We start from the raw sequence: 23,173 nt of genomic DNA on the forward strand, positions 1-23,173 counted from the left end.
CTACCCTACCCCCCCACATCGGCAACCTCCTCCTTCCCCCTTCAGGGGCCTCAGATGTTCAATCACTGACTGACCACTACCTTGACTCTATGAATACAATAGTCAATGAAGTCGCCCCTCTGCAACTGAAGAGAGTCTCCACCAAAATCTCTAACCCCTGGTACGATGACAGACTCAATGATGAAAGGCGTAATATGCGAATGGCAGAGCGCACCTGGAGATCGGACCCTTCAGCGCTGCATCTCAAAAAGCTTAAGAACAAGAGAAATGCCTACTTTAGGAAAATAAAGCGCACAAAGTCGGACTTCTTCAGCCGCCAGTTGGACCAAGCGAAGAACAGGCCAAGAAAGCTGTTCGAGCTAATCAAGACCCAAACAAAGGCACAACCCACACAATCAAACAGCACAACAAACGACACCCCACACTGTGAAGCCTTCTCTGCTTTCTTTAAACTAAAGACTGACAACATAAGAAATGACCTCATCATAGATGTAAGCCGATACCCCAACCACACCAGAATGGCAGACACTCAACCTAAAAACAAGGCATCCTGGCAGTACTTCGATACCTATTCAGAAGAAGCAATATACAAACTGCTCTGCACCTTGAAGCCCTCTAATCACCTCACAGACCCTCTACCTGCTAATGCTGTAAAAGACTTTATCCCCTTGCTCCTCCCTCTCTGGACCAAGATCATCAACAGCTCTCTGCAACAAGGCCACATTCCAGACTCCCTTAAGGTGGGGCAAGTCACGCCCATACTCAAGAAACCTACAGCTGATCCGTCTGACCTAAACAACTATCGGCCCATCACCAATATCCCCACCCTGGCCAAACTGCTGGAGAAATGTGTCCAACTCCAACTAACAAAACACATTGATCAATTTGACCTCCTCAACCCTCATCAATCAGGCTTCAGAGCGAAACATAGCACGGAAACAGCTATGACACACATAATTGATGACGCCCTCCAAATTCTGGATCGCAATGAGTCCTGCCTCCTCATCCTTCTTGACCTCTCGTCAGCATTTGACACGGTCAAACATGAGAACTTGCTGGAGCTGCTAAGCACTAGAATGGGGCTATCGGGAACTGTTCTCAAGTGGTTTTCGTCTTTTCTTCACAATCGGTCTCAGAGGTTCAAGATCGACAATGTGCTATCTACACCTGTGCCTGCAGATCTAGGTGTCCCACAAGGATCCACCCTCTCCCCTACACTGTTCAACCTCGTTATGGAACCGCTCGCCACCTTGCTTCAAGCATCCAATGTTCAATTCCATATGTACGCCGATGACACACAACTCTATCTAAAGTTACAATCCCCGGAAGATATCAAACATCTGAATTCCACGCTTATTAACACCCAATCTTGGCTGGCCGATAATCACCTCAAACTAAATGCTCTGAAAACTGAGTTCCTACTCATCACACCCCCGGCGAAAATCTCCACCACCCAAACCTGGCTCAACAACCTAACAGCACTCAATGTCCAACCTACCATCGTGGACTCGGCGAAATCCCTAGGCATCACACTCGACGCCAAGCTCAACATGCAGCAACACGTCAGCAAAGCCACAAAAGCAGCTAATTTCCAAATTAACACGCTGAGGAAAATTAAACCCTTCCTCTCGGCCAAAGACTTCCAAACTGCTGTTCAAGCTTTAGTCATCCCTCGAATAGACTACGGAATTGCGGCCCTCAGCGGTCTCCCACTAGCCACAACAGCACCCTTAAGAGCCTCCCTGAACGCTGCCGCAAGACTCATTACTGGCTCTAGAAAGCACTCGCACATATCCCCAGACTTAAAGACTCTAAAATGGCTGCCTTTTGAGGCCAGAATACATCTAAAAATTGCAGTTATGACACACGCGGCCGTGCACCACAAGGCACCCAACTACCTCGCTCAAAAGCTGTCTATATCAGGAGGTTTGAGATCCAATAGGAGTACAAAAAATCTACTCCTGAAACCTCGTAGATTCCGGAAAGTGAAAACCTACAAGCGCTCCTTCTCAGGAATGGCACCCAGGATCTGGAATGCGCTCCCTCCTGAAATCAGGCTGATCTCCTCCACTGCACTCTTCAAGAAAGAGGTGAAAACCATCCTTCTGTCCAAGATCTCCTGATCATTATAGATGTTGGTTTCAGAGACTCTGCATTGCTTGTATCACTGCTCAATATCCCCTGGCACTATACTCTACTTGTTGGGGGCACCACTACGCTACTCTTACTACCGACCAAGATGTGATACACGTTGGTTTACTGATCCACCTGTACACCTCTGTAATGGGATCAATGACCTGTGCTGTTCTATATTACTTCCTTACCTGATTGTATATGGATTGGTTTTATGTATGTTTCTATTAACCATGTTATTACCATGTTATTGACTATTATACTGTTCCCATTATCTCTGTTGACTCCTACTGCCCCTACCCTGTCTTTGTGAAGCGCTCTGATATCTGTAAGGATCCTGTTCGCGCTATATAAAACTTTGAATAAATAAATAATAAAACATTAGCTTGCATGTTACCCTAGTCTTTGTAGTTGGGTGCTCAACCATAGAGTTGCTGTACCAGGCATATAATATCCTTTGAATCAATGGCTTTATTTAGCTTGACATTAGATAGAGGCATTTCCATCGATTTTTCCCAAGAGGCAGACTAAATGCCAACGCTGGTCTAGAGCTGGAACTATTTTTGTTTTTTATTCTCTTTTGCAGGTGAACAGTCCAGATTCTGACCGAAGGGACAAAAAAGGTAACAACTCTAAAAAGAGGAAGCGCTCCCCTAGTCCTTCACCTCCTTCTGATGCCAAGAAGAAGAACGCCAAGAAGGGGTAAGTAGACATGTCTGTTTGTTATTGGGCCTGCTGCATTACGGCTTCGTTTTGGAATTTTACTTTGAAGCTACAATATTTCTGTTGTGGGATTTTCACTCATACCCACGAACAATAAAATATGTCAGTGCATGTCTGAGAACTTTAGAACTGTTTTTGTAACTTGGTATTTGTGAAAAACTAAATTTAAAAAAATTTCAGTTGGAGGCAACATTTTCCAATTCCTATTTTTTTTATTTTTATGATAAATCTTCATCAAGTTAGACAGAAAAGCCATATGCTACATTTGACATCAAATCACCACTGTTTTACCCTTTTTTTAGAGAAAATATAGGTTGTAACTTAGCTAATACACTAGTACTGACATTGCACCTTTAAAACTTAAGCTGTCAGCTTCCCATCATACATAATAGCAATCCGCAGCACGCGTTAAATTTAGACAAGAAAAATGATAGCAGTAGCAACTGTAAGTCAAAACAGATATACAACCGAAATCGCAATAGGTTCTTTGTTTCTATAATACTGGTCCCTCGAGTCATGAAAAAGTCACAGGTGTATACCAACTGTGACGATGAAACACGTGTTGGCTGGCTAAGATCTGTTTAAAAGGAACTAGATGAAAAGAAATAAAGAACCTATTGTGATCTCTGTTGTATATTCGTTTTGACTTACAATTGGTACAGCTGTAATTTTTTTGTCTAAATTTAACGTGTGCTGGGGATTGCTATTACGTTTGTTTGTAGCTCAGGCCACAACATTTGGGGAGGCTGGTGGTTCTCTCTACCCTTCAGCACCGTGATAGCTAGGATCAGATTGAGATATTAAGTGGATTAACCCTTTGGGGCGCCGTTTTTCCTATAAATCATACCACTGTGCTGTTGTGTTACAGCTTCCCATCATACTCTGCTGTGCCTTTCTGCAGCTCACTGAGAAGGATCTCAGCACACAACATCTTTTCACAATGTTTCTTTTGACTAAAAACTCATTTTTTGGCTCCTCTCAATGCCCTTTGATGTTTACATTATACTTATATATTTGTTTTTCTTTTTTATGAAAAAAACGATTTTTCTTTGTACCTTGAAGTGTTCTTGAGCCATTATGCATGCTTTCTGATAAATTTCCTTCTTACGGGGTGAAGAACTGAAATGTGCACAATATCTGGTTTTATGAACAGATTGCTCCAGAGAGACACTGGGGAGGTAGGGCAAGTATCTCCTAGGTTCACTACTTCCAGTAGGAAGACTGAGCCTTCACCCTCCTGATCTTCCCTGTGTGTGACCAGGTATGACCCCACTTAAATTCTAGAACGATCCCCCTCCCAAATTAGTATTTCTGGGTAAATGCTCCCTCCAAAATAATAACCCTCTGCTATCTTTTCTTCTGTAAAATAACTTTGTTGATGGATACATCAATTTGCAGATTCTTCACATTTTGAATATTCAAAGGCACCTGACTGGATGTGTAAGATTTAACCACCGCTCTCCTGCACCTATAGGTTGCGTCGGATCCTAATTGACATCAGTTGCTGATCAAATGTGACATTAGTGGAGCTATGTATTGCCACCTCAGCATGCCTATGTTAGTTTCCTTTTTACGTGCCCTTCATGTGTATACAGAGTTGCTCTCCATAAAGATTGGGCACAAAAAATATTTTTGCATTGCTTTAGTAATGAAGCACCTAAAGAATTCGGCTCTAACCCCTGCCATAGACGGATGTCCATTTCTGAGTTTCACAAGGTCTGTTTGTGGTGGTTTGGAGTGAAGCTAGACTGCAAGCTGTGCGACAGAGTCAGCCTCATGCACACTAAGGTGGTTAACAGAGCAGCACTCAAAACCTTTTATAGCACGCACGTCCACGAGTGGCGGGCTTGTTATCTGTAGAGTTCTGGATCCAAGTTAGTGTCTGGATCTAGGTGAAATAGAAGAAAAATAAACGCAAGAAGAGGAAAACACGTGACCACTCTTGGGCCAAAGACTGCTCCCGCTAGGGGGTAGGTCCCCTTAACGCTCTAAAGCTAAAGTGAAGTTTACCTCTGATTAGGAGCTAGTGGACATCTATTTAGGGCAAGAAGCCTTGCAAGACCTGGCCCTGTTGCCAGTTCCAGTCTCCACTGCCAGCGCCCCTTCTGGCTTACCTTGAAGTTCCAGCACCAATCTGTGAGAAAGTGCCATCTTTCTTGTATTGGTATGCCCCCACTATTTGCTGAATTGCTGATGTGCTTTGACTGAGTGTGCCCTGGGCTCCTGCCAACCAGGTGCCCAGGGCCTGTGTCCCTTCCCTAAAACTGTGTTGAAACTAAAACCCAATTGGCACCTCTGGCCACCTGTCAGCCCCTAGTAAATGGTACCCTAGGTACCCAGCACCTGATGACCAGAGGAGACCCCTAAGGGCTGCAGCACTTATTGTGCCACCCTTAGGGGCCCTGTACCCTGGCATCCACACACTGCTTTGGCAGGCTGAGTGTGTAAGTACAGAAACAAACAGTCGACATGGCACACATCCCTGTGTGCCATGCCCACTAACCCACTGCCCTAGCATACATCAGCCACCCATCTAGCTGGGTGCCCTATGCCAGTGGTGTGGGCACAGGGGCATGAGCCCTGTGCCCCTACAGTACCCAGGGCCATTCATGGGCACTGTAAGTGCAGTGATGTCATTAAGAGTATATGGTGCTGGGAGGTTGACATTACGAACTCCACAGCACCATAATGGCTACACTGAAGACTGACAAGTTTGATATCTAACTTCTCAGCACATTAAACCCACTGCTGATGCCAGTGTGGGATTTAATGTGAAATGCACTATAGAGGGCATCTTAGAGATGCCCCCTGAAACCTAACCTACAATCCACGTCTTGTCTGAGAGGCTGTCTAGGCTGCCACACAGAAGACATGTTGCTGGACCCCTGGGTGGAGAGCCCTCGCTCTCCTGGGTCTGCAGCAATGCACATCCTGGGATGAGGTGCCAAGCCTTGTCCCTCAGGATGGGCAGGGGAAGCTTCAAAGGCATTCTGCCTTTGTGAGCTACTCCAGACCATTTGCTGTACTCAGCCACTGGCCCCCACCAGTTGTGACCACCACTCTGGCGGGAAGACTGGCGGGAAACCCTACGTCAGGGAGGGGCATGTACCAGCCTGTGCCAACTCCACCCCTCAGGTGGGAGAGGCGAGGTGAAGCACGACCACGGGCTCCGGCCATCTTGAAGATGGGGAGCCCTGCCCAATCATAGCTAGGCTCCTGCCCCCCTCCCACAGGAGAGGAGCAGACTATGGTGGTGTACCCACCCCAGGACAGGGACCCATTGGTCCCTCCCCTTGCCCTACCTGTAAAGCCCCTAAATTTAGTATTTAGGGGCACCCTGAACCTTCCTTCCTCAGATCCCGATTGCAACAACAGGAAGACCAAGAAACAAGAAGACCTGCCGTGCAGCTGCTAACGAAAGGACGACGCCCACTGACTTGGCCCCAGAACCCTACAGGCCTGTTGATCCTTGAACCTGCTCCTGTGAAACTCCGGCATCTTCTGCGGACAGCAACCTCGACAACCCCGGAGGACCTGCCTGCCTTGAACCTTCCAAAAGACTGGGACTCCCATGAGCAGTGGTTCTGCTCCAACAGCAATTACCCTGGTGCCAACCAGGAACCGCGAATCCAGTCCACTCTGCAACCGCCAAGCCCGGCCTGTGCCTGAGTGACCCAAAACCACGAGGACGTCCCCCCGGCGACTGGGACCAGAAGTCCAGTGCCCAAAGACTCTCCTCGACTAACCAGACGACGCCTGCAGCCTCAGAACCAGGGACCCTTGCAACTGCGACCAGCCGAGGGTAAGATTTCCAGACACCAAAAGACATCCCTGCACCCGGAGGCCCCCTGTGCCCTCCTTTGAGTATCTACCTCTTCTTCAAGATCCCAACCTACCTCTCGAAGCGGTGGTCGCACCTGAAGACTCTCTGTCCCCGAGCCTGCAGCCTTTGTTCACTTTTAACTTTCCCATTGGATAACATTGAGCGCCCGACGTGTCAAAATCACCCTGCACCCAGCTGCCCGAGTGCCGCTGGAAGTGCACCAACTACCCTACTCTACTTCCCCACTTGCCCAGAGTAAGTGACCAGAAGCTCAGCTCCCACAGCCGCGTGGCCTGCTTGCAGCCACCAACTGAAGGCCCCCTACCCTCCATTGGATTGCATTGAGCCTACTCTCTCTGCACCCAGCTGCCCCTGTGCCGCTGAGGGTGTAAATACTGTACCTCTCCGACCCTGGGAGACCCCTGAGTCTAGGCCCAGAACCTTAACTTCACCAGTCGAGTACTTACCTAAAAGCCGATAACTCACTTTCCTTCCATAGGCTAACATTGACTTGTTTTCATTGAAATGTCTTCTAAGTGTGGAGTTTTTAAACTTTAAAATATTGATCTAAAATCAGCTGAATAATGAATTCCGAAATACTCACCTGTGATCAGGAGAGAAGCCAGTACTGTACCTTTTAGCCCGGTACTGAACCGCAAAAGTAATCTTAACTGTACTTACCAGTTAACTGCCTTTTCTTCCATAAGAAACCATTGACTGTTTTTCTCTGAAATTTCTTCCAAGTGTCGATTTTTGCAAACTACAAATATTCTTTCAAAATCGCACCAAATACAGAAACGTAATTACTTACCTTTCTTAGGTAGAGGTCCCCGTGCTGGATTACAAAAGTAACGAGAACCTACTTTACCTGTGACTTGAATTTCCTTCCATAGGATAATATTGATTGATTGATTGTGGGTTTCTAAAGCGCTAGAATCGACTCCCGAAGGAGTATCTCTGCGCTGTAGACCGCTGGGGAACCCGTCCTGGCTTTCCCTGTGAGATGGTCCCTACTGGGTATCTCCAAGGTGAAACCAGGCATCCCCGGCGTACGTGGGGGGCCGTTGTGGAGATGAGGCAAGCTAATGCCCAGAGTTGCCGAGTGTGATCCCTGGTTAGAGTAGGCACTGAGGCGAGAATTATCGAGTCCGCTGACCCTGGTCCACGACCCTGCCGCGTCGGGGATAGAACCCTGGTCCCGTGCTGTCCTCTGCTTCCGGGTCTGCCGCCTCTAACCAGTGAGCCACACCACTCCACATTGCTAGTTTTTCACTGAAAAGTTTCTAAGTGTCAACTTTGTAAATACATTTATATTCTTTAAAAATTAGAACTGTAACCAAAACGCTTTTATTTAACTGTTTACAGTTTAGGTCCCGAGACTGAATCCAGGATCCAGTCCTGTGGCTAGAAAAGTAATCCTTAAAGTGATCAACTGCATTTATGTAGGAAAAACCCATTGAGCTCAATGTTAAATTGTGTTTAGAATTGTGTTGCCTTTTGCAACTACTGTAGCTATTGTACTTACAAAGTCTATTGCCTTTCTGCAAAGTAATTACCTGAAGTCACTCATATTGAGAAAAGTATATTTTGATACCTGTTGGTTCTAAAATAAAACAACTATATCTTTTGATATAAAAACAATTGGCCTAGAGTTCAGTTCTTGAGTGTGTGAAACCTTTTTCTGAGTGTGTACAACAAATGCATTACACTTTCCTCTGATCCTGCCTTACTGCTCGAACAAGCTACCACTTTAGAGAATAAGGCCATATCTGACTTTAACCTCTGTTATACCTCTGGAGATTGGGGACTCTATACACACTGTACCTTACTCTTTGGTCCAGTATATATATAGAACCACTTTCTTACACAATCCACCCCAATTGCTGCACACCATGATGACATTGCTCAGGATCACTTTGAATCCCTCTGGTGCACCAGCAGGCTTCAAGGGGAAACAGCCCTAACAATGCGGGCTGAGCCATGCATGCCGCTTTCCCGCAAGCCGTACCATGCTTGCCTTGACCACGCATGTGCCTTAACAACGCATATGCGTGGTTAAGGCAATGTGCTGTCTAGTTGCTGAGTAAAAGGGGAAGACCGGAAGAAGAAGACTCTGTCTCGGGAGAGGACACGGTGGGCTAAGTGGGGCTGGGGCTTGGTCTTGGGGGGTGGAGGGGGTTGTTTTTCTCGGTGGGTGTAGGCTTTAGGACCAAGGAGTGGGTCGCGGTAGTTTTTAGGGTGGGGGACAGTTTTTTGGGCTAAGGGCAGGGGAAAAAGGGACAGTTTAGAAGGCAGGGTCTGGGTAATGTAGGGATGTAGTGCAAAGTTTATAGGACCGAAGACAGGGGGGCTGGGGTCAGGGTAGTTTTTGGGGTGTGGGCTTAATTGTTAGGGCTCAGGGCAGGGGGAGAAGGGACAGTTTACAGTTACCAGGGTATGTGTAGTTTAGGGATGTACAATGTACAACTCAGTGGTAAAGAAGGCAGCAGACCGGCATGGAATCCAACTCGAAGAGTAAATGTCACAGGCATGCTACTGCCTCGAAAGTCTTGTGCTCTCACAAAGCAGGAGGCCATATCTCCCAATCCTCCTCAGTATCCTGGGCCAGGGAAGGAAAGCCTTTAGAGCCCTAGCAGCCTGCAAGACTGTGATGCTGAGTGTGTAGAAAAATGCAAACACTCCTCCAGAGACCCACTATATTTTTAGAGGTAATGCTATGGCAGACTCCATAATTGTGACTACATCAAGGAAGAACGCCAACATCCCTACTTCCACCGACCCCCCCCCACCTGAGAAATAGAGGCAGAGGGTGGAAATGGTGGGTGCATAATGGAAGAATAGTGGCAACTCAGTTGAGGGTTGCTACCTCCAACACCCTCCAGAGCAGGTACATCAATCAGCATGGAGAAGAAATGGGAGAGGTAATGAAACACTACCCAGAGCACTTCCGAAAATGGGAAACCGCACAAGTGGCAGAAGGCAAGACCATTGCTAACACATGCCTGAAATCCACCCTCAACGCTGCAGGCACGGAAAGTAGGCAGATGTTCATGGACACAACCCTCAGAAGACCGGCCTGGCTATGGGTGTCTGAGTTAAAAAGTGAGGTGCAGGCAAGCATTATAAACAATCCCTACACCAGAGAACAGCTCTTCTGTACAGCAATGGACGAGACACTGCAACAGCTAAAGATAGACCACAGCACAGCCAAGGCCATCAGGGCATTGCAATTTCGAATCCATCCATGTCGAGGGGCAATCCCCATGAAAACCATGAGAAGACCAGCCAGAAGAGGAAACGTCCAGAGCCCGGCGGCACAGACATCCTACCACCTTGCAGGCCTCCAACAACTGGCGGCGCAAAAGTAGCAGCCGCAGACGACAAAACATCAGCCCTTTTGTGACAGCCTAGTGACTCCACTTGCCAACCACCACGCCATATAATACCAGTGAAGGGCAGAATAAATGCTTTCCTTCAGGAGTCGAGGAGACTCACATCAGGCAAATGGAAAAGGACTACATGATAACCATAGACTTAAAGGACACCTATCCATGAACCGTAAGCACAAGAAATACTTGCAGTTTGTTGTCAACCAAGACCAAACCAATTTGAAGTGCTCCCTTTCAGAATCAAGTCCACACCTAGGGTATTAACAAAAAGCCTGGTCACGGTGGCGCCCTACTTTAGAAGGAAGAGGATCCACGTATTCCCATATCTGGCACTGTCTGGTAAAAGCAAACTCCTTCCACTAATGCAAAAAGAACATCAGAACTGTCATAGACACCCTCCATAGTTTAAGTTTCACAATTAAACTAGAGAAATCATCCACAAAGGAAAAGACCTTCCTGAGGACAAGGGTCAACACGAGCATTCCCTATCCTCAAGAAGTTTCAGGCAATCACAGAGCAAGCTCTCCACTACTGCTAAGGTCAGGCTCTGACAGTGTCAAATGTGGGGAAAATAATGGCATGATGGCCTGCTGTATTCCACTTATACTACACCTGAGACCCCTCCAAGAGTGGATCCAGAGCCATTGGTCACAGGCAGCAAGGAGTTGGGAGTATCTAGTAGAAAGTGCAAGAAACTATTATGGTGGAACACGAACCACATAACTGTGGGAAGAGCCTTCACAAAGTCAACTGTGACGATCACTATAGACACATCCCACACAGGCTGGGGAGCAAACATTGGGGAACTAAAAATCAGAGGATTGTGGAGAGCAGAGGCAGCCATAAATCGCATAAATATTCTTGAGCTGAAAACGGTCTTCCTGTCCCTAAAGGCTTTTCAGATACAAGTGAAGGGGACAGCAGTGCCAATACAATGGGCAACACAACCACAATATTCTATCTGAACAAGCAAGGAGGAACACAGTAACACGTGCTGTCCAACCTAGCCCAGGAAATATGGGTACGAGTTGTTCAGAGAAGAATAACCATAATAACAATATGCCTGTCAGGAGCGCAAAGTGAAGAAGCAGATGGGTTAATCAGACAAGCGTCTGTATCACAGGAATGATAATTAAATTGACAGGTGCTCTAAGAGCTCTTCACACATTAGAGCACCCCACATATCTACCTGTTCATAACACCAGAAAATACAAAATGTCAGGTCTTTTCATCCAGGTACCCACACCACCATTTCAAGGGGAATGCCCTGCTGATAGACTAGTCAGAGAGATTTGCGTACACTTTTCCACCATTTCTCCTAATACCATAGTCCTAAGCAAGTGCAGATAGTTGCACATGATAATGGTCCGGATTGCCCCACAGTGGGCAAGACAGATGAGGTTCTCGGACCTGGTGGAGATGGCACAGGGGAATGTAATAAGGTTACTGGCAAAGCATGATCTCCTCACCATGCAAAGGGGGGGTGGAGAGTCCACCACCCAGAAGTAAGCACCTTGAGCCTGGTGGCCTGGCTCCTGAGGACATAGTTTGGCAACCTCAACTTCCCAAAGCAGTTCATGGGTATCCTAAAAAAAGGAAGAAGGCCAAGTACAAGAAGGCTCAATTCAGCAAAATGGCAGAGAAGTGTCCTGTGGTGCAGGGACAAGGAACTGTCCTTCTGCAAAATGGAGGAGACTACAGTGGTCCTATACCTTACACACCCAGTAGACAACAATCTAACATATGCTTGGCTAAAAGTACTTTTTTAATGTAGCCTACACAAAAGGACACCTAGGAAGAAGCCTCTTCACAGCACCAGTGATTAAAAGGCTTCTAGAAGGGGCAAAGAGACGTGCTCCACCAAGATCAACACCATTGTGGATCCATAACCTGGTACTGACATAGCTAATGAGGGTTCCCTATGAACTGCTGCACAAGGGAGAGTTGCAGTTCCTGACAATAAAAATCTCCTTCCGATTTGCAATCACATATTTTTGTATGGTAAAAGAGCTGCAAGCCCTAACCACCTAGGAACCCTACCTACAAATACAGAAAGACAGGATTGTCACGCAGACAAACCAGTGCTTTCTCCCCAAAGTCGTATCACAGTTCCGATTGAATCAAGCAATCCATCTGCCAGCCTTTTTCCACCAGCAAAAACACTCGCCGAAAGAGGCCTAAACGAGCTGGATGTACGCAGGGCAGTGAGGTACTACCTAGAAAGTACAAAAGAGATCAGAAGAGGAAACCATTTTGTAAAATCCTTTGCAGATTCAGGCATAGGATCACTAGTAACAAAGGGCCTCATCTCAAAATGGATAGTCCAAATGATACAGCAGTGCCACAAGGAAGCAGGCACACATTTAGAAGCAAGGCCTAGAGAGTATTCCACAAGAAACAAGCATTTGCAATGCAATATGTCTCGCATTAGGAAAGTTTCAGCTATTGGTATTGTAAATGACAATTTTGTATTTGTGTTGGTTTTAAAAATAGCTAAAATAATAGCTTTGTCATTTACAATTCCAATAGTTTTAACTTTCGCAAATGTGACATCTATAGCATTTGTAATGTAATATGTGTTGTATTTACGTGACTTAGATGTATTGATATTACAAATAACAATGGCTTTAATTTTTTAAAATAATTAATACTTAAATAAAAGTTATTGTAATTTATAATGGCAATAGCTTAAACTTTTGTAAATAACTTTTGTGAAGATTATGTTCACTGTATTTTATTGTAACGAAAATCTAAGAACAGAAGTGAAATATTAACATCTTTTTGTGACATTTGTAATAAAGCTGGAAACATTGAGAGAACATATTTGAACCAGTTGTTGAATGGTTGCACAGATTGATGCTGTGGTGGCGCTGAGTGATGTTGTGGTGGCGACGAGTGATGCTGTGGCGTTCAGTGATGCTGTGGTAGTGCATAGTGATGTTGTTGTGCCCCGAGTGATGCTGTGGTGATGCGATAGATAGAGTGAGTGCGATAGATAGAGTGAGTGCGATAGATAGAGGGAGGGCGATAGATAGAGGGAGGGCGATAGATAGTGGTAGGACGATAGATAGAGGGAGGGCGATAGGAGGGAGGGAGGGCGATAAAAGGAGGGAGGGCGATAAAAGGACGGAGGGCGATAAAAGGAGGGAAGGCGATAAAAGGAGGGAGGGCGATAAAAGGAGGGAGGGCGATAAAAGGAGGGAGGGCGATAAAAGGAGGGAGGGCGATAAAAGGAGGGAGGGCGATAGAAGGAGGGAGGGCGATAGAAGGAGGGAGGGCGATAGAAGGAGGGAGGGCGATAGAAGGAGGGAGGGCGATAAGGAGGGCGGGCGATAGAAGGAGGGCGGGCGATAGAAGGAGGGAGGGCAATAGGAGGGAGGGCGATAGGAGGGAGGGCGATAGGAGGGAGGGCGATAGGAGGGAGGGCGATAGGAGGGAGGGCGATAGGAGGGAGGGCGATAGGAGGGAGGGCGATAGAAGGAGGGAGGGCGATAAAAGGAGGGAGGGCGATAGAAGGAGGGAGGGCGATAGAAGGAGGGAGGGCGATAGAAGGAGGGCGGGCGATAGAAGGAGGGCGGGCGATAGAAGGAGGGAGGGCGATAGAAGGAGGGAGGGCGATAGGAGGGAGGGCGATAGGAGGGAGGGCGATAGGAGGGAGGGCGATAGAAGGAGGGAGGGCGATAGAAGGAGGGAGGGCGATGGATAGAGGGAGGGAGATGGATAGATAGAGGGAGGGTGTAGGAGGGTGGATACCTGACTATGGTTACGCCAGATTTTTTGCCTTGTGTTTAGCTGGTTTTCGACTTAATTGGCCTGGGACCCTGCTAATCAGGGCCCCAGGCTATCTGCTCTCTCTTTAAAATGGACTCCATGTACCCTAGGTGCATAACTAATTGGATATTGGGTCACCTTATCAGCCCCTGTACAGTGTATTATAGGTACCCAGGGCATAGGTGCATCCAAGACCTACCAGGGGCTGCAGCATATCTTTTGCCACCCCTGGCTGGCCATCCAAACAGACACAACTGGCTGATCACTCAGCTGGGGCAAGGTCGTGTAATCACCCCTTGCTTGGGTATAGTATACCTATGTCTAAACCTATATCTGGACACATATGCACCTATAAGTCACTCCTATGGCAGGCCTTAACAATCCTGGAGGCAGAGTGCTTGGTTTTATGTGAGATGGTGCTCTAGCATGAGCTGAGCCTGTCTGCAGCTTTCGGAACCATTTCCTTATAGCTGTTCCAGGGTATTGCCATACCATATACTCTTAAGTGCATTATAATCCTCGCGTTATTGCTAACTTTGGTGTGGCTTTATCAAAACATGTCGTGTAAGGTGTCGTACACTTTGGAATACTACCCCCTCGCCTGTTCTGGCGACGGGGGTAGCATTCCACCCTTCTAGAGGGCTAAGACATGTGGGTAACAGTAAATGCGGTTAAAACTAACCAGAGCCTCAGCATCACAAAATGGATGCTGCTGCCACAGACACAAGTCTGGCCTCCTGCTGCTGACCGAAACTTGGCAGGGGAGGCTTGGACAAAAGGTTTCCTGTCACAGGGAGGTGTTACACCACCCCAGACAGGAGATAGTGGATTGAGGCAGGCAGGGCGAGTGAAACTAGACACTGCCTGGGACACACAAGGTGTCCCATGCATAGCCCAGTTCAAACCGGTGCTTGGGCACTCCAGCCCCAGCTCAGGCGCGAAACTGGACAATGGGAAAGGGGTGTAACCACCCCCTTCCTGGGTCCCACCCATAGGAGGGACCTAGCAGGTAATCCAGCCCCTTGATTTGAAATAAAGGTAGGAGCTGTGCCCATGAGCAGTAGATTATCCTGACTGAAACTTTGATACAGAACTCTGGACCCTTCGACGTGGAAGACTGAAGAATCTCCCTTGTGGTCAAGGAGTGACCACCCTGTGCAAACAGGCACCATCCAGCGCCCAACGGTTTGCTTTGTTGCAGCTCCAGCCGGAGCTCGAGCGACAGAGATCGACAAGAACCGGATTCCCAGACATCCAACAGCCCGATCCACAGCAAAGCTGAGACCCGTGGAGGCGACGTGAGACGTGGGACCGCCCATCTTGAAAAGACTACGAAGTGCTGACCGTGCAGCTCCTGAGGTATCCTAGAAGCTGTGCATTGGGGTTTGAGAAGCCCCAGCCCCGAGCAGCTCGTGCACCGAAGCTCACCCCTCCACACTCACAGAGTGCTGCGTGGGGCCCTTTTGCATTTTGCTGCTCGACGCGTCTGTCCGGTCACTTGCCCCTTGGCCAGTGGCCTCTATGACGACGAATCTTTGAAACTACTCTGCTAGTCTGGTTGCTCCAGACTGGCCCTTGCTCCCCTGAAAAGGAGCCACCTCTCTGACCTTGCTGGTCCAGTAAGAAGCGATCTGCAGTTCCTGCGTGGGTTGCATTTGCCAAGGTCTGTTGACTCTGATCCGGAAGCCGACACCGCCGACAGCGAGAGCCTTCGTGGGACAGCTCGTGATCCACTCCTGGTCATCTTCGGTGCCCCAGAGTCCACGTGGCAGCGGAGACAAGCTTCACGACAACCACCTGATTGCGCCCGACATCGCCTGGTTCCTTCCTGGTTCCATCCTGGTCACTGGCTAGTGACCCAGACTCTGTCCCCTCTGCTTTCAGGTACTTCACATCTTCGATCCACCCTTGGATCCAACCGGACTCTTCTCTCCTGGCCGCCTGCAGCATCTTCATCTCCAGGCTCCATAGATCTACACGACGAAACCCGACACACTTTGGTACCTATGCACCCGCTGCCTGTGGGTGAGGTAACGATCTAACACCGGTGCTCCTGTAGTGGTTTACACCTCTAGTGTCCTAGTTTTAAGTGGCTAAGTTCTAGTCCAGTCGGAAGACTTCCAAAGCAGTAACTTTATAACTTTTACGCACCATTGACTTTGCATTGGTGCATGCGTGTGCTTTTAGCGCTGCACCCGAATCCCGCGGGCTACTCCTGTCCTAACTACAGTTAGTCCAGTGTAGTCCTAGCGATTCCCAAGGCCCTAGGCCTTACCACTGTTCGTAAAGCAGTTCTTATACCACTTATTTAATATATGGTTTGAGTGGCCACCGGGCCTATCCATAATTGTGCAACTTTTATATGTTTAACTGTGCTTTTGTTTAAACGCTTGTGCCTCTGCCCTCATAAAGAGTACAGAGGATTATTCTAGTAATAAATACATATATTTTTAGGTTTTGCCTGGCGAAAAGATGCGCTCTGCGCATCTTTTTCGCGCAGGCGAAAACCTGATGAGAACTGTAGTGTGGCTTTGGGTCGGCCCTCGTCATTCATTGGCTGGCTCCATAAATGGAGCCTAGCCATTGGACGAGGGGCCTGTCCGTCAATGCCGGACCAGATTCGGGGGCGTTCCCGAGATTCTTTGGCTTTTGCCGACGTCACGCGACGTCAGCCGAAAGCCGGGAACGCCCCCGAATCTGGTCCGTCATTGCCGGCACTTCTGCGATCCTCCGGTTCCTACTCCCTTCCACCACGGAGCTGGTGATGGTAAAAGCGCCTCTGCCCCGATTGTGTCTTTCAGCTTGCGGCCGTTATCTCGCTTTTTGCACAACTGTGCACGCCCCAAGACTTGTCTTCTCGAGAAAGAAACTAGGTTTTCTAGCGGCAAAACAAATGTATAAATTGAATTTTCCAGCTAATTCCGCTAGGTGGCAGTGATGTGCTGCAAATGGCGCTCGATCTGTGTTACATTTCGCCTAAACGAAGCGTTCAGGTTGCACTCGTTATAAATTTGAGCAGTGAGTGAGTCACTGATAGCAAAAATAGAAAGATCTCGGTGCTCGTGTTACTCCCTCACAGCCGTGGCAACGAAATATAAATTCCATAGGAGATAATGGATGCATAGAAAAATATGAGCTCTGTCCTAGTGGCTCTGTTACCCCCAGTGTACAGGAATACGTTGGTAGTTTTTGTAAACACAACTTGACAGAAATTTGCTAAATCTTCAGTTGGGACACTGTAGCACCCTCCGTTTCTGTGTCCTCACCCTATGCCTGTCTTTGTCAAACTTTTGTTTTTGTCCTGTTACTCTGTTCCATCTTCATCCCGCTGCACACAACCGAGGTGTGCTCTTCGATCCTTTGCTTCAGTTCTTCCGTCCGTACTCTCCAGTCATTGACAGTTGTCAGTGTCCATTGCACGGCGTCCTGAAGTCCGGTCTGTTTCTCCGCTTTCCTGGAGACAGAATTCGGACTCTTACCCTTGTCTCTACCCAGCTAAAATGTTATCTCTCTTAGTCTCCCTGATCACTGTCTTCATCCTCTTCAGTCTGGGGGGGGGCTTGCAGTGTGTGTGGGGGCTTGCAGTGTGTTGGGGGCTTGCAGTGTGTTGGGGGGGGGCTCGCAGTGTGTGGGGGGGCTTGCAGTGTGTGGGGGGGCTTGCAGTGTGTGGGGGGGGCTTGCAGTGTGTTGGGGGGCTTGCAGTGTGTTGGGGGCTCGCAGTGTGTGGGGGGGCTCGCAGTGTGTGGGGCCTTGCAGTGTGTTGGGGGGCTTGCAGTGTGTTGGGGGGCTTGCAGTGTGTTGGGGGGCTTGCAGTGTGTTGGGGGCTTGCAGTGTGTGGGGGGGCTTGCAGTGTGTGGGGGGGCTCGCAGTGTGTAGGGAGGCTCTGTGGGTGTGTGGGGGGGGCTCTGTGTGGGTGTGTGTGTGGGGGGCTCTGTGTGGGTGTGTGTGTGGGGAGGCCTCTGAGTGTGTATTGGGGGTGCTCTCTGTGGGTGTTTGTGTGTGTCATTTGCGAGAGATCAAGCTAGTGGCATTGTAAATGACAATGCCATTTATTTATGTTAAAAAAAACATAAATAAAAATATTGTCAAGAGCAATGCCAATAGCTCAAACTTTAACAAAGGCAAAACCATTGCATTGTAAATGCTTGTTATAATATATAACTTGTGTGGTGTCCTTTCATTTGATATTACAGGATTGCATATGGTAAAACAGCTGGCTTCACATGCCCTCTTGAGTTTAGCCTAAGACTGCTTAGTCCATGCTACCACTAGGATAGCTTGTCTATAAGGTTGACTTTACAACCACCACCATAAGGGATTGTTTGGACTGATACAAGGTGCTCACTAGAATAGTGAATATTATATCGGGCCAACTTCTCACAGAGGGCGATAGATAGATAGAGGGAGGGAGATAGAGGGAGGGAGATAGAGGGCGATAGATAGAGGGAGGGCGATAGATAGAGGGAGGGCGATAGATAGAGGGAGGGCGATAGATAGAGGGAGGGCGATAGATAGAGGGAGGGCGATAGATCGAGGGAGGGCGATAGATCGAGGGAGGGCGATAGATAGAGGGAGGGCGATAGATAGAGGCAGGGCGATAGATAGAGGCAGGGCGATAGATAGAGGCAGGGCGATAGATAGAGGCAGGGCGATAGGTAGAGGGAGGGCGATAGATAGAGGGAGGGCGATAGATAGAGGGAGGGCGATAGGTAGAGGGAGGGCGATAGATAGAGGGAGGGCGATAGATAGAGGGAGGGCGATAGATAGAGGGAGGGCATTAGAGGCAGGGCGATAGAGGGAAGGCGATAGATAGAGGGAGGGCGATAGAGTGAGGGAGGGCGATAGAGTGAGGGAGGGCGATAGAGTGAGGGAGGGCGATAGATAGAGGGAAGGCGATAGAGGGAGGGCAGGCGATAGAGGGAGGGCGATAGATAGAGGGAGGGCGATAGATAGAGGGAGGGCGATAGATCGAGGGAGGGCGATAGATCGAGGGAGGGCGATAGATAGAGGGAGGGCGATAGATAGAGGGAGGGCGATAGATAGAGCGAGGGCGATAGATAGAGGGAGGGCGATAGAGGGAGGGCGATAGATAGAGGGAGGGCGATAGATAGAGGGAGGGCGATAGATAGAGGGAGGGCATTAGAGGCAGGGCGATAGAGGGAAGGCGATAGATAGAGGGAGGGCGATAGAGTGAGGGAGGGCGATAGAGTGAGGGAGGGCGATAGAGTGAGGGAGGGCGATAGATAGAGGGAAGGCGATAGAGGGAGGGAAGGCGATAGAGGGAGGGCGATAGATAGAGGGAGGGCGATAGATAGAGGGAGGGCGATAGATAGAGGGAGGGCGATAGATAGAGGGAGGGCGATAGATAGAGGGAGGGCGATAGATAGAGGGAGGGCGATAGATAGAGGGAGGGCGATAGATAGAGGGAGGGCGATAGATAGAGGGAGGGCGATAGAGGGAGGGCGATAGATAGAGGGAGGGCGATAGATAGAGGGAGGGCGTTAGAGGCAGGGCGATAGATAGAGGGAAGGCGATAGATAGAGGGAGGGCGATAGATAGAGGGAGGGCGATAGATAGAGGGAGGGCGATAGATAGTGGGAGGGCGATAGAGGGAGGGCGATAGATAGAGGGAGGGCGATAGATAGAGGGAGGGCGATAGATAGAGGGAGGGCATTAGAGGCAGGGCGATAGAGGGAAGGCGATAGATAGAGGGAGGGCGATAGAGTGAGGGAGGGCGATAGAGGGAGGGAAGGCGATAGAGGGAGGGCGATAGATAGAGGGAGGGCGATAGATAGAGGGAGGGCGATAGAGGGAGGGCGATAGATAGAGGGAGGGCGATAGATAGAGGGAGGGCGATAGATAGAGGGAGGGCGTTAGAGGCAGGGCGATAGATAGAGGGAAGGCGATAGATAGAGGGAGGGCGATAGTGAGGGAGGGCGATAGTGAGGGAGGGCGATAGATAGAGGGAGGGCGTTAGAGGCAGGGCGATAGATAGAGGGAAGGCGATAGATAGAGGGAGGGCGATAGTGAGGGAGGGCGATAGTGAGGGAGGGCGATAGATAGAGGGAGGGCGTTAGAGGCAGGGCGATAGATAGAGGGAAGGCGATAGATAGAGGGAGGGCGATAGTGAGGGAGGGCGATAGATAGAGGGAGGGCGTTAGAGGCAGGGCGATAGATAGAGGGAAGGCGATAGATAGAGGGAGGGCGACAGAGTGAGGGAGGGCGATAGATAGATTGAGGGAGGGCGATAGATAGAGTGAGGGAGGGCGATAGATAGAGTGAGGGAGGGCGATAGAGTGAGGAGGGCGATAGATAGAGTGAGGGAGGGCGATAGATAGATAGAGTGAAGGAGGGCGATAGATAGAGTGAGGGAGGGCGATAGATAGAGTGAGGGAGGGCGGTAGAGTGAGGGCGGTTGAGTGGTAGAGTGAGGGCGGTTGAGTGGTAGAGGGAGTGCAGTAGAGTGAGGGCGGTAGAGTGGTAGAGTGGGCGGTATAGTGAGGGCGGTAGAGTGGTAGAGGGAGGGCGGAAGAGTGGTAGAGTGAGGGCGGTAGAGTGGTAGAGTGAGGGCGGTAGAGTGAGGGCGGTAGAGTGAGGGCGGTAGAGTGGTAGAGTGAGGGCGGTAGAGTGAGGGTGGTAGAATGGTAGAGTGAGGGCGGTAGAGTGAGGGCGGTAGAGTGGTAGAGTGGTAGAGTGAGGGTGGTAGAGTGGTAGAGTGAGGGTGGTAGAGTGGTAGAGTGAGGGTGGCAGAGTGGTAGAGTGAGGGCGGTAGAGTGGTAGAGTGAGGGCGGTAGAGTGGTAGAGTGAGGGCGGTAGAGTGAGGGCGGTAGAGTGAGGGCGGTAGAGTGAGGGCGGTAGAGTGAGGGCGGTAGAGTGAGGGCGGTAGAGTGGTAGAGTGGTAGAGTGAGGGCGGTAGAGTGGTAGAGTGAGGGCGGTAGAGTGGTAGAGTGAGGGTGGCAGAGTGGTAGAGTGAGGGCGGGAGAGTGAGGGCGGTAGAGTGGTAGAGTGGGCGGTAGAGTGGGGCCGGTAGGGTGGTAGAGTGAGGGTGGTAGAGTGAGGGCGGTAGAGTGAGGGCGGTAGAGTGAGGGCGGTAGAGTGAGGGCGGTAGAGTGAGGGCGGTAGAGTGAGGGCGGTAGAGTGAGGGCGGTAGAGTGAGGGCGGTAGAGTGAGGGCGGTAGAGTGAGGCCGGTAGAGTTGTAGAGTGAGGGTGGTAGAGTGGTAGAGTGAGGGTGGTAGAGTGAGGGTGGTAGAGTGAGGGTGGTAGAGTGAGGGTGGTAGAGTGAGGGCGGTAGAGTCAGGGCGGTAGAGTGGTAGAGTCAGGGCGGTAGAGTGAGGCCGGTAGAGTTGTAGAGTGAGGCCGGTAGAGTTGTAGAGTGAGGCCGGTAGAGTTGTAGAGTGAGGCCGGTAGAGTTGTAGAGTGAGGCCGGTAGAGTTGTAGAGTGAGGCCGGTAGAGTTGTAGAGTGAGGCCGGTAGAGTTGTAGAGTGAGGCCGGTAGAGTTGTAGAGTGAGGCCGGTAGAGTTGTAGAGTGAGGCCGAGCGGTAGAGTGAGGCCGGTAGAGCGGTAGAGTGAGGGCGGTAGAGTGAGGGCGGTAGAGTCAGGGCGGTAGAGTCAGGGCGGTAGAGTCAGGGCGGTAGAGTCAGGGCGGTAGAGTGAGGGCGTGAGGGCGGTAGAGTGAGGGGCGGTAGAGTGAGGGGCGGTAGAGTGAGGGGCGGTAGAGTGAGGGGCGGTAGAGTGAGGGGCGGTAGAGTGAGGGGCGGTAGAGTGAGGGGCGGTAGAGTGAGGGGCGGTAGAGTGAGGGGCGGTAGAGTGAGGGGCGGTAGAGTGAGGGGCAGTAGAGTGAGGGGGGTAGCGTGAGGGCAGTAGAGTGGTAGAGTGAGGGCTGTAGAGTGGAAGAGAGAGCTGTAGAGTGGTAGAGAGAGAGCTGTAGAGTGGTAGAGAGAGAGCTGTAGAGTGGTAGAGAGAGAGCTGTAGAGTGAGGGCTGTAGAGTGGTAGAGTGAGGGATGTAGAGTGAGGGAGGTAGAGTGAGGGATGTAGAGTGGTAGAGTGAGGGATGTAGAGTGGTAGAGTGAGGGCGGTAGAGTGGTAGAGTGAGGGCGGTAGAGTGGTAGAGTGAGGGCGGTTAAGTGAGGGCGGTAGAGTGGTAGAGTGAGGGCGGTAGAGTGGTAGAGTGAGGGCTATAGAGTGGTAGAGTGAGGGCGGTAGAGTGGTAGAGTGAGGGAGGGCGATAGGAGGGAGGGAGGGCGATAGGAGGGAGGGAGGGCGATAGGAGGGAGGGAGGGCGATAAAAGGAGGGAGGGCGATAAAAGGAGGGAGGGCGATAAAAGGAGGGAGGGCGATAGAAGGAGGGAGGGCGATAGAAGGAGGGAGGGCGATAGAAGGAGGGAGGGCGATAGAAGGAGGGAGGGCGATAGAAGGAGGGAGGGCGATAGAAGGAGGGAGGGCGATAGAAGGAGGGAGGGCGATAGAAGGAGGGAGGGCGATAGAAGGAGGGAGGGCGATAGAAGGAGGGAGGGCGATAAGGAGGGCGGGCGATAGAAGGAGGGAGGGCGATAGAAGGAGGGAGGGCGATAGGAGGGAGGGCGATAGGAGGGAGGGCGATAGGAGGGAGGGCGATAGGAGGGAGGGCGATAGAAGGAGGGAGGGCGATAGAAGGAGGGCGGGCGATAGAAGGAGGGCGGGCGATAGAAGGAGGGCGGGCGATAGAGGGAGGGCGGGCGATAGAAGGAGGGCGGGCGATAGAATGAGGGCGGGCGATAGAGGGAGGGAGGGCGATAGAAGGAGGGAGGGCGATAGGAGGGAGGGCGATAGGAGGGAGGGCGATAGGAGGGAGGGCGATAGAAGGAGGGAGGGCGAGAGAAGGAGGGAGGGCGATAGAAGGAGGGAGGGCGATGGATAGAGGGAGGGAGATGGATAGATAGAGGGAGGGTGTAGGAGGGTGGATACCTGACTATGGTTACGCCAGATTTTTTGCCTTGTGTTTAGCTGGTTTTCGACTTAATTGGCCTGGGACCCTGCTAATCAGGGCCCCAGGCTATCTGCTCTCTCTTTAAAATGGACTCCATGTACCCTAGGTGCATAACTAATTGGATATTGGGTCACCTTATCAGCCCCTGTACAGTGTATTATAGGTACCCAGGGCATAGGTGCATCCAAGACCTACCAGGGGCTGCAGCATATCTTTTGCCACCCCTGGCTGGCCATCCAAACAGACACAACTGGCTGATCACTCAGCTGGGGCAAGGTCGTGTAATCACCCCTTGCTTGGGTATAGTATACCTATGTCTAAACCTATATCTGGACACATATGCACCTATAAGTCACTCCTATGGCA

General features: G+C 50.1%; 1 protein-coding gene across 5 annotated transcripts in view; it reads left to right on the top strand.

Moving 5' to 3' along the window:
- Positions 1-23,173, top strand: part of SMARCC2 (SWI/SNF related BAF chromatin remodeling complex subunit C2) — a 588,171-nt gene that overhangs the window by 122,737 nt on the left and 442,261 nt on the right. For all 5 annotated transcript variants that reach the window (XM_078686227.1, XM_078686241.1, XM_078686231.1 and 2 more), the window contains exon 10: positions 2,720-2,835. In XM_078686227.1, the coding sequence (XP_078542353.1) occupies positions 2,720-2,835 (116 nt within the window). The remainder of the gene's footprint in view (positions 1-2,719; positions 2,836-23,173) is intronic.

Source organism: Lissotriton helveticus, chromosome 1_1 (assembly GCF_964261635.1).
Source record: "Lissotriton helveticus chromosome 1_1, aLisHel1.1, whole genome shotgun sequence".
Classification (NCBI taxonomy): Eukaryota; Metazoa; Chordata; class Amphibia; order Caudata; family Salamandridae; genus Lissotriton; species Lissotriton helveticus.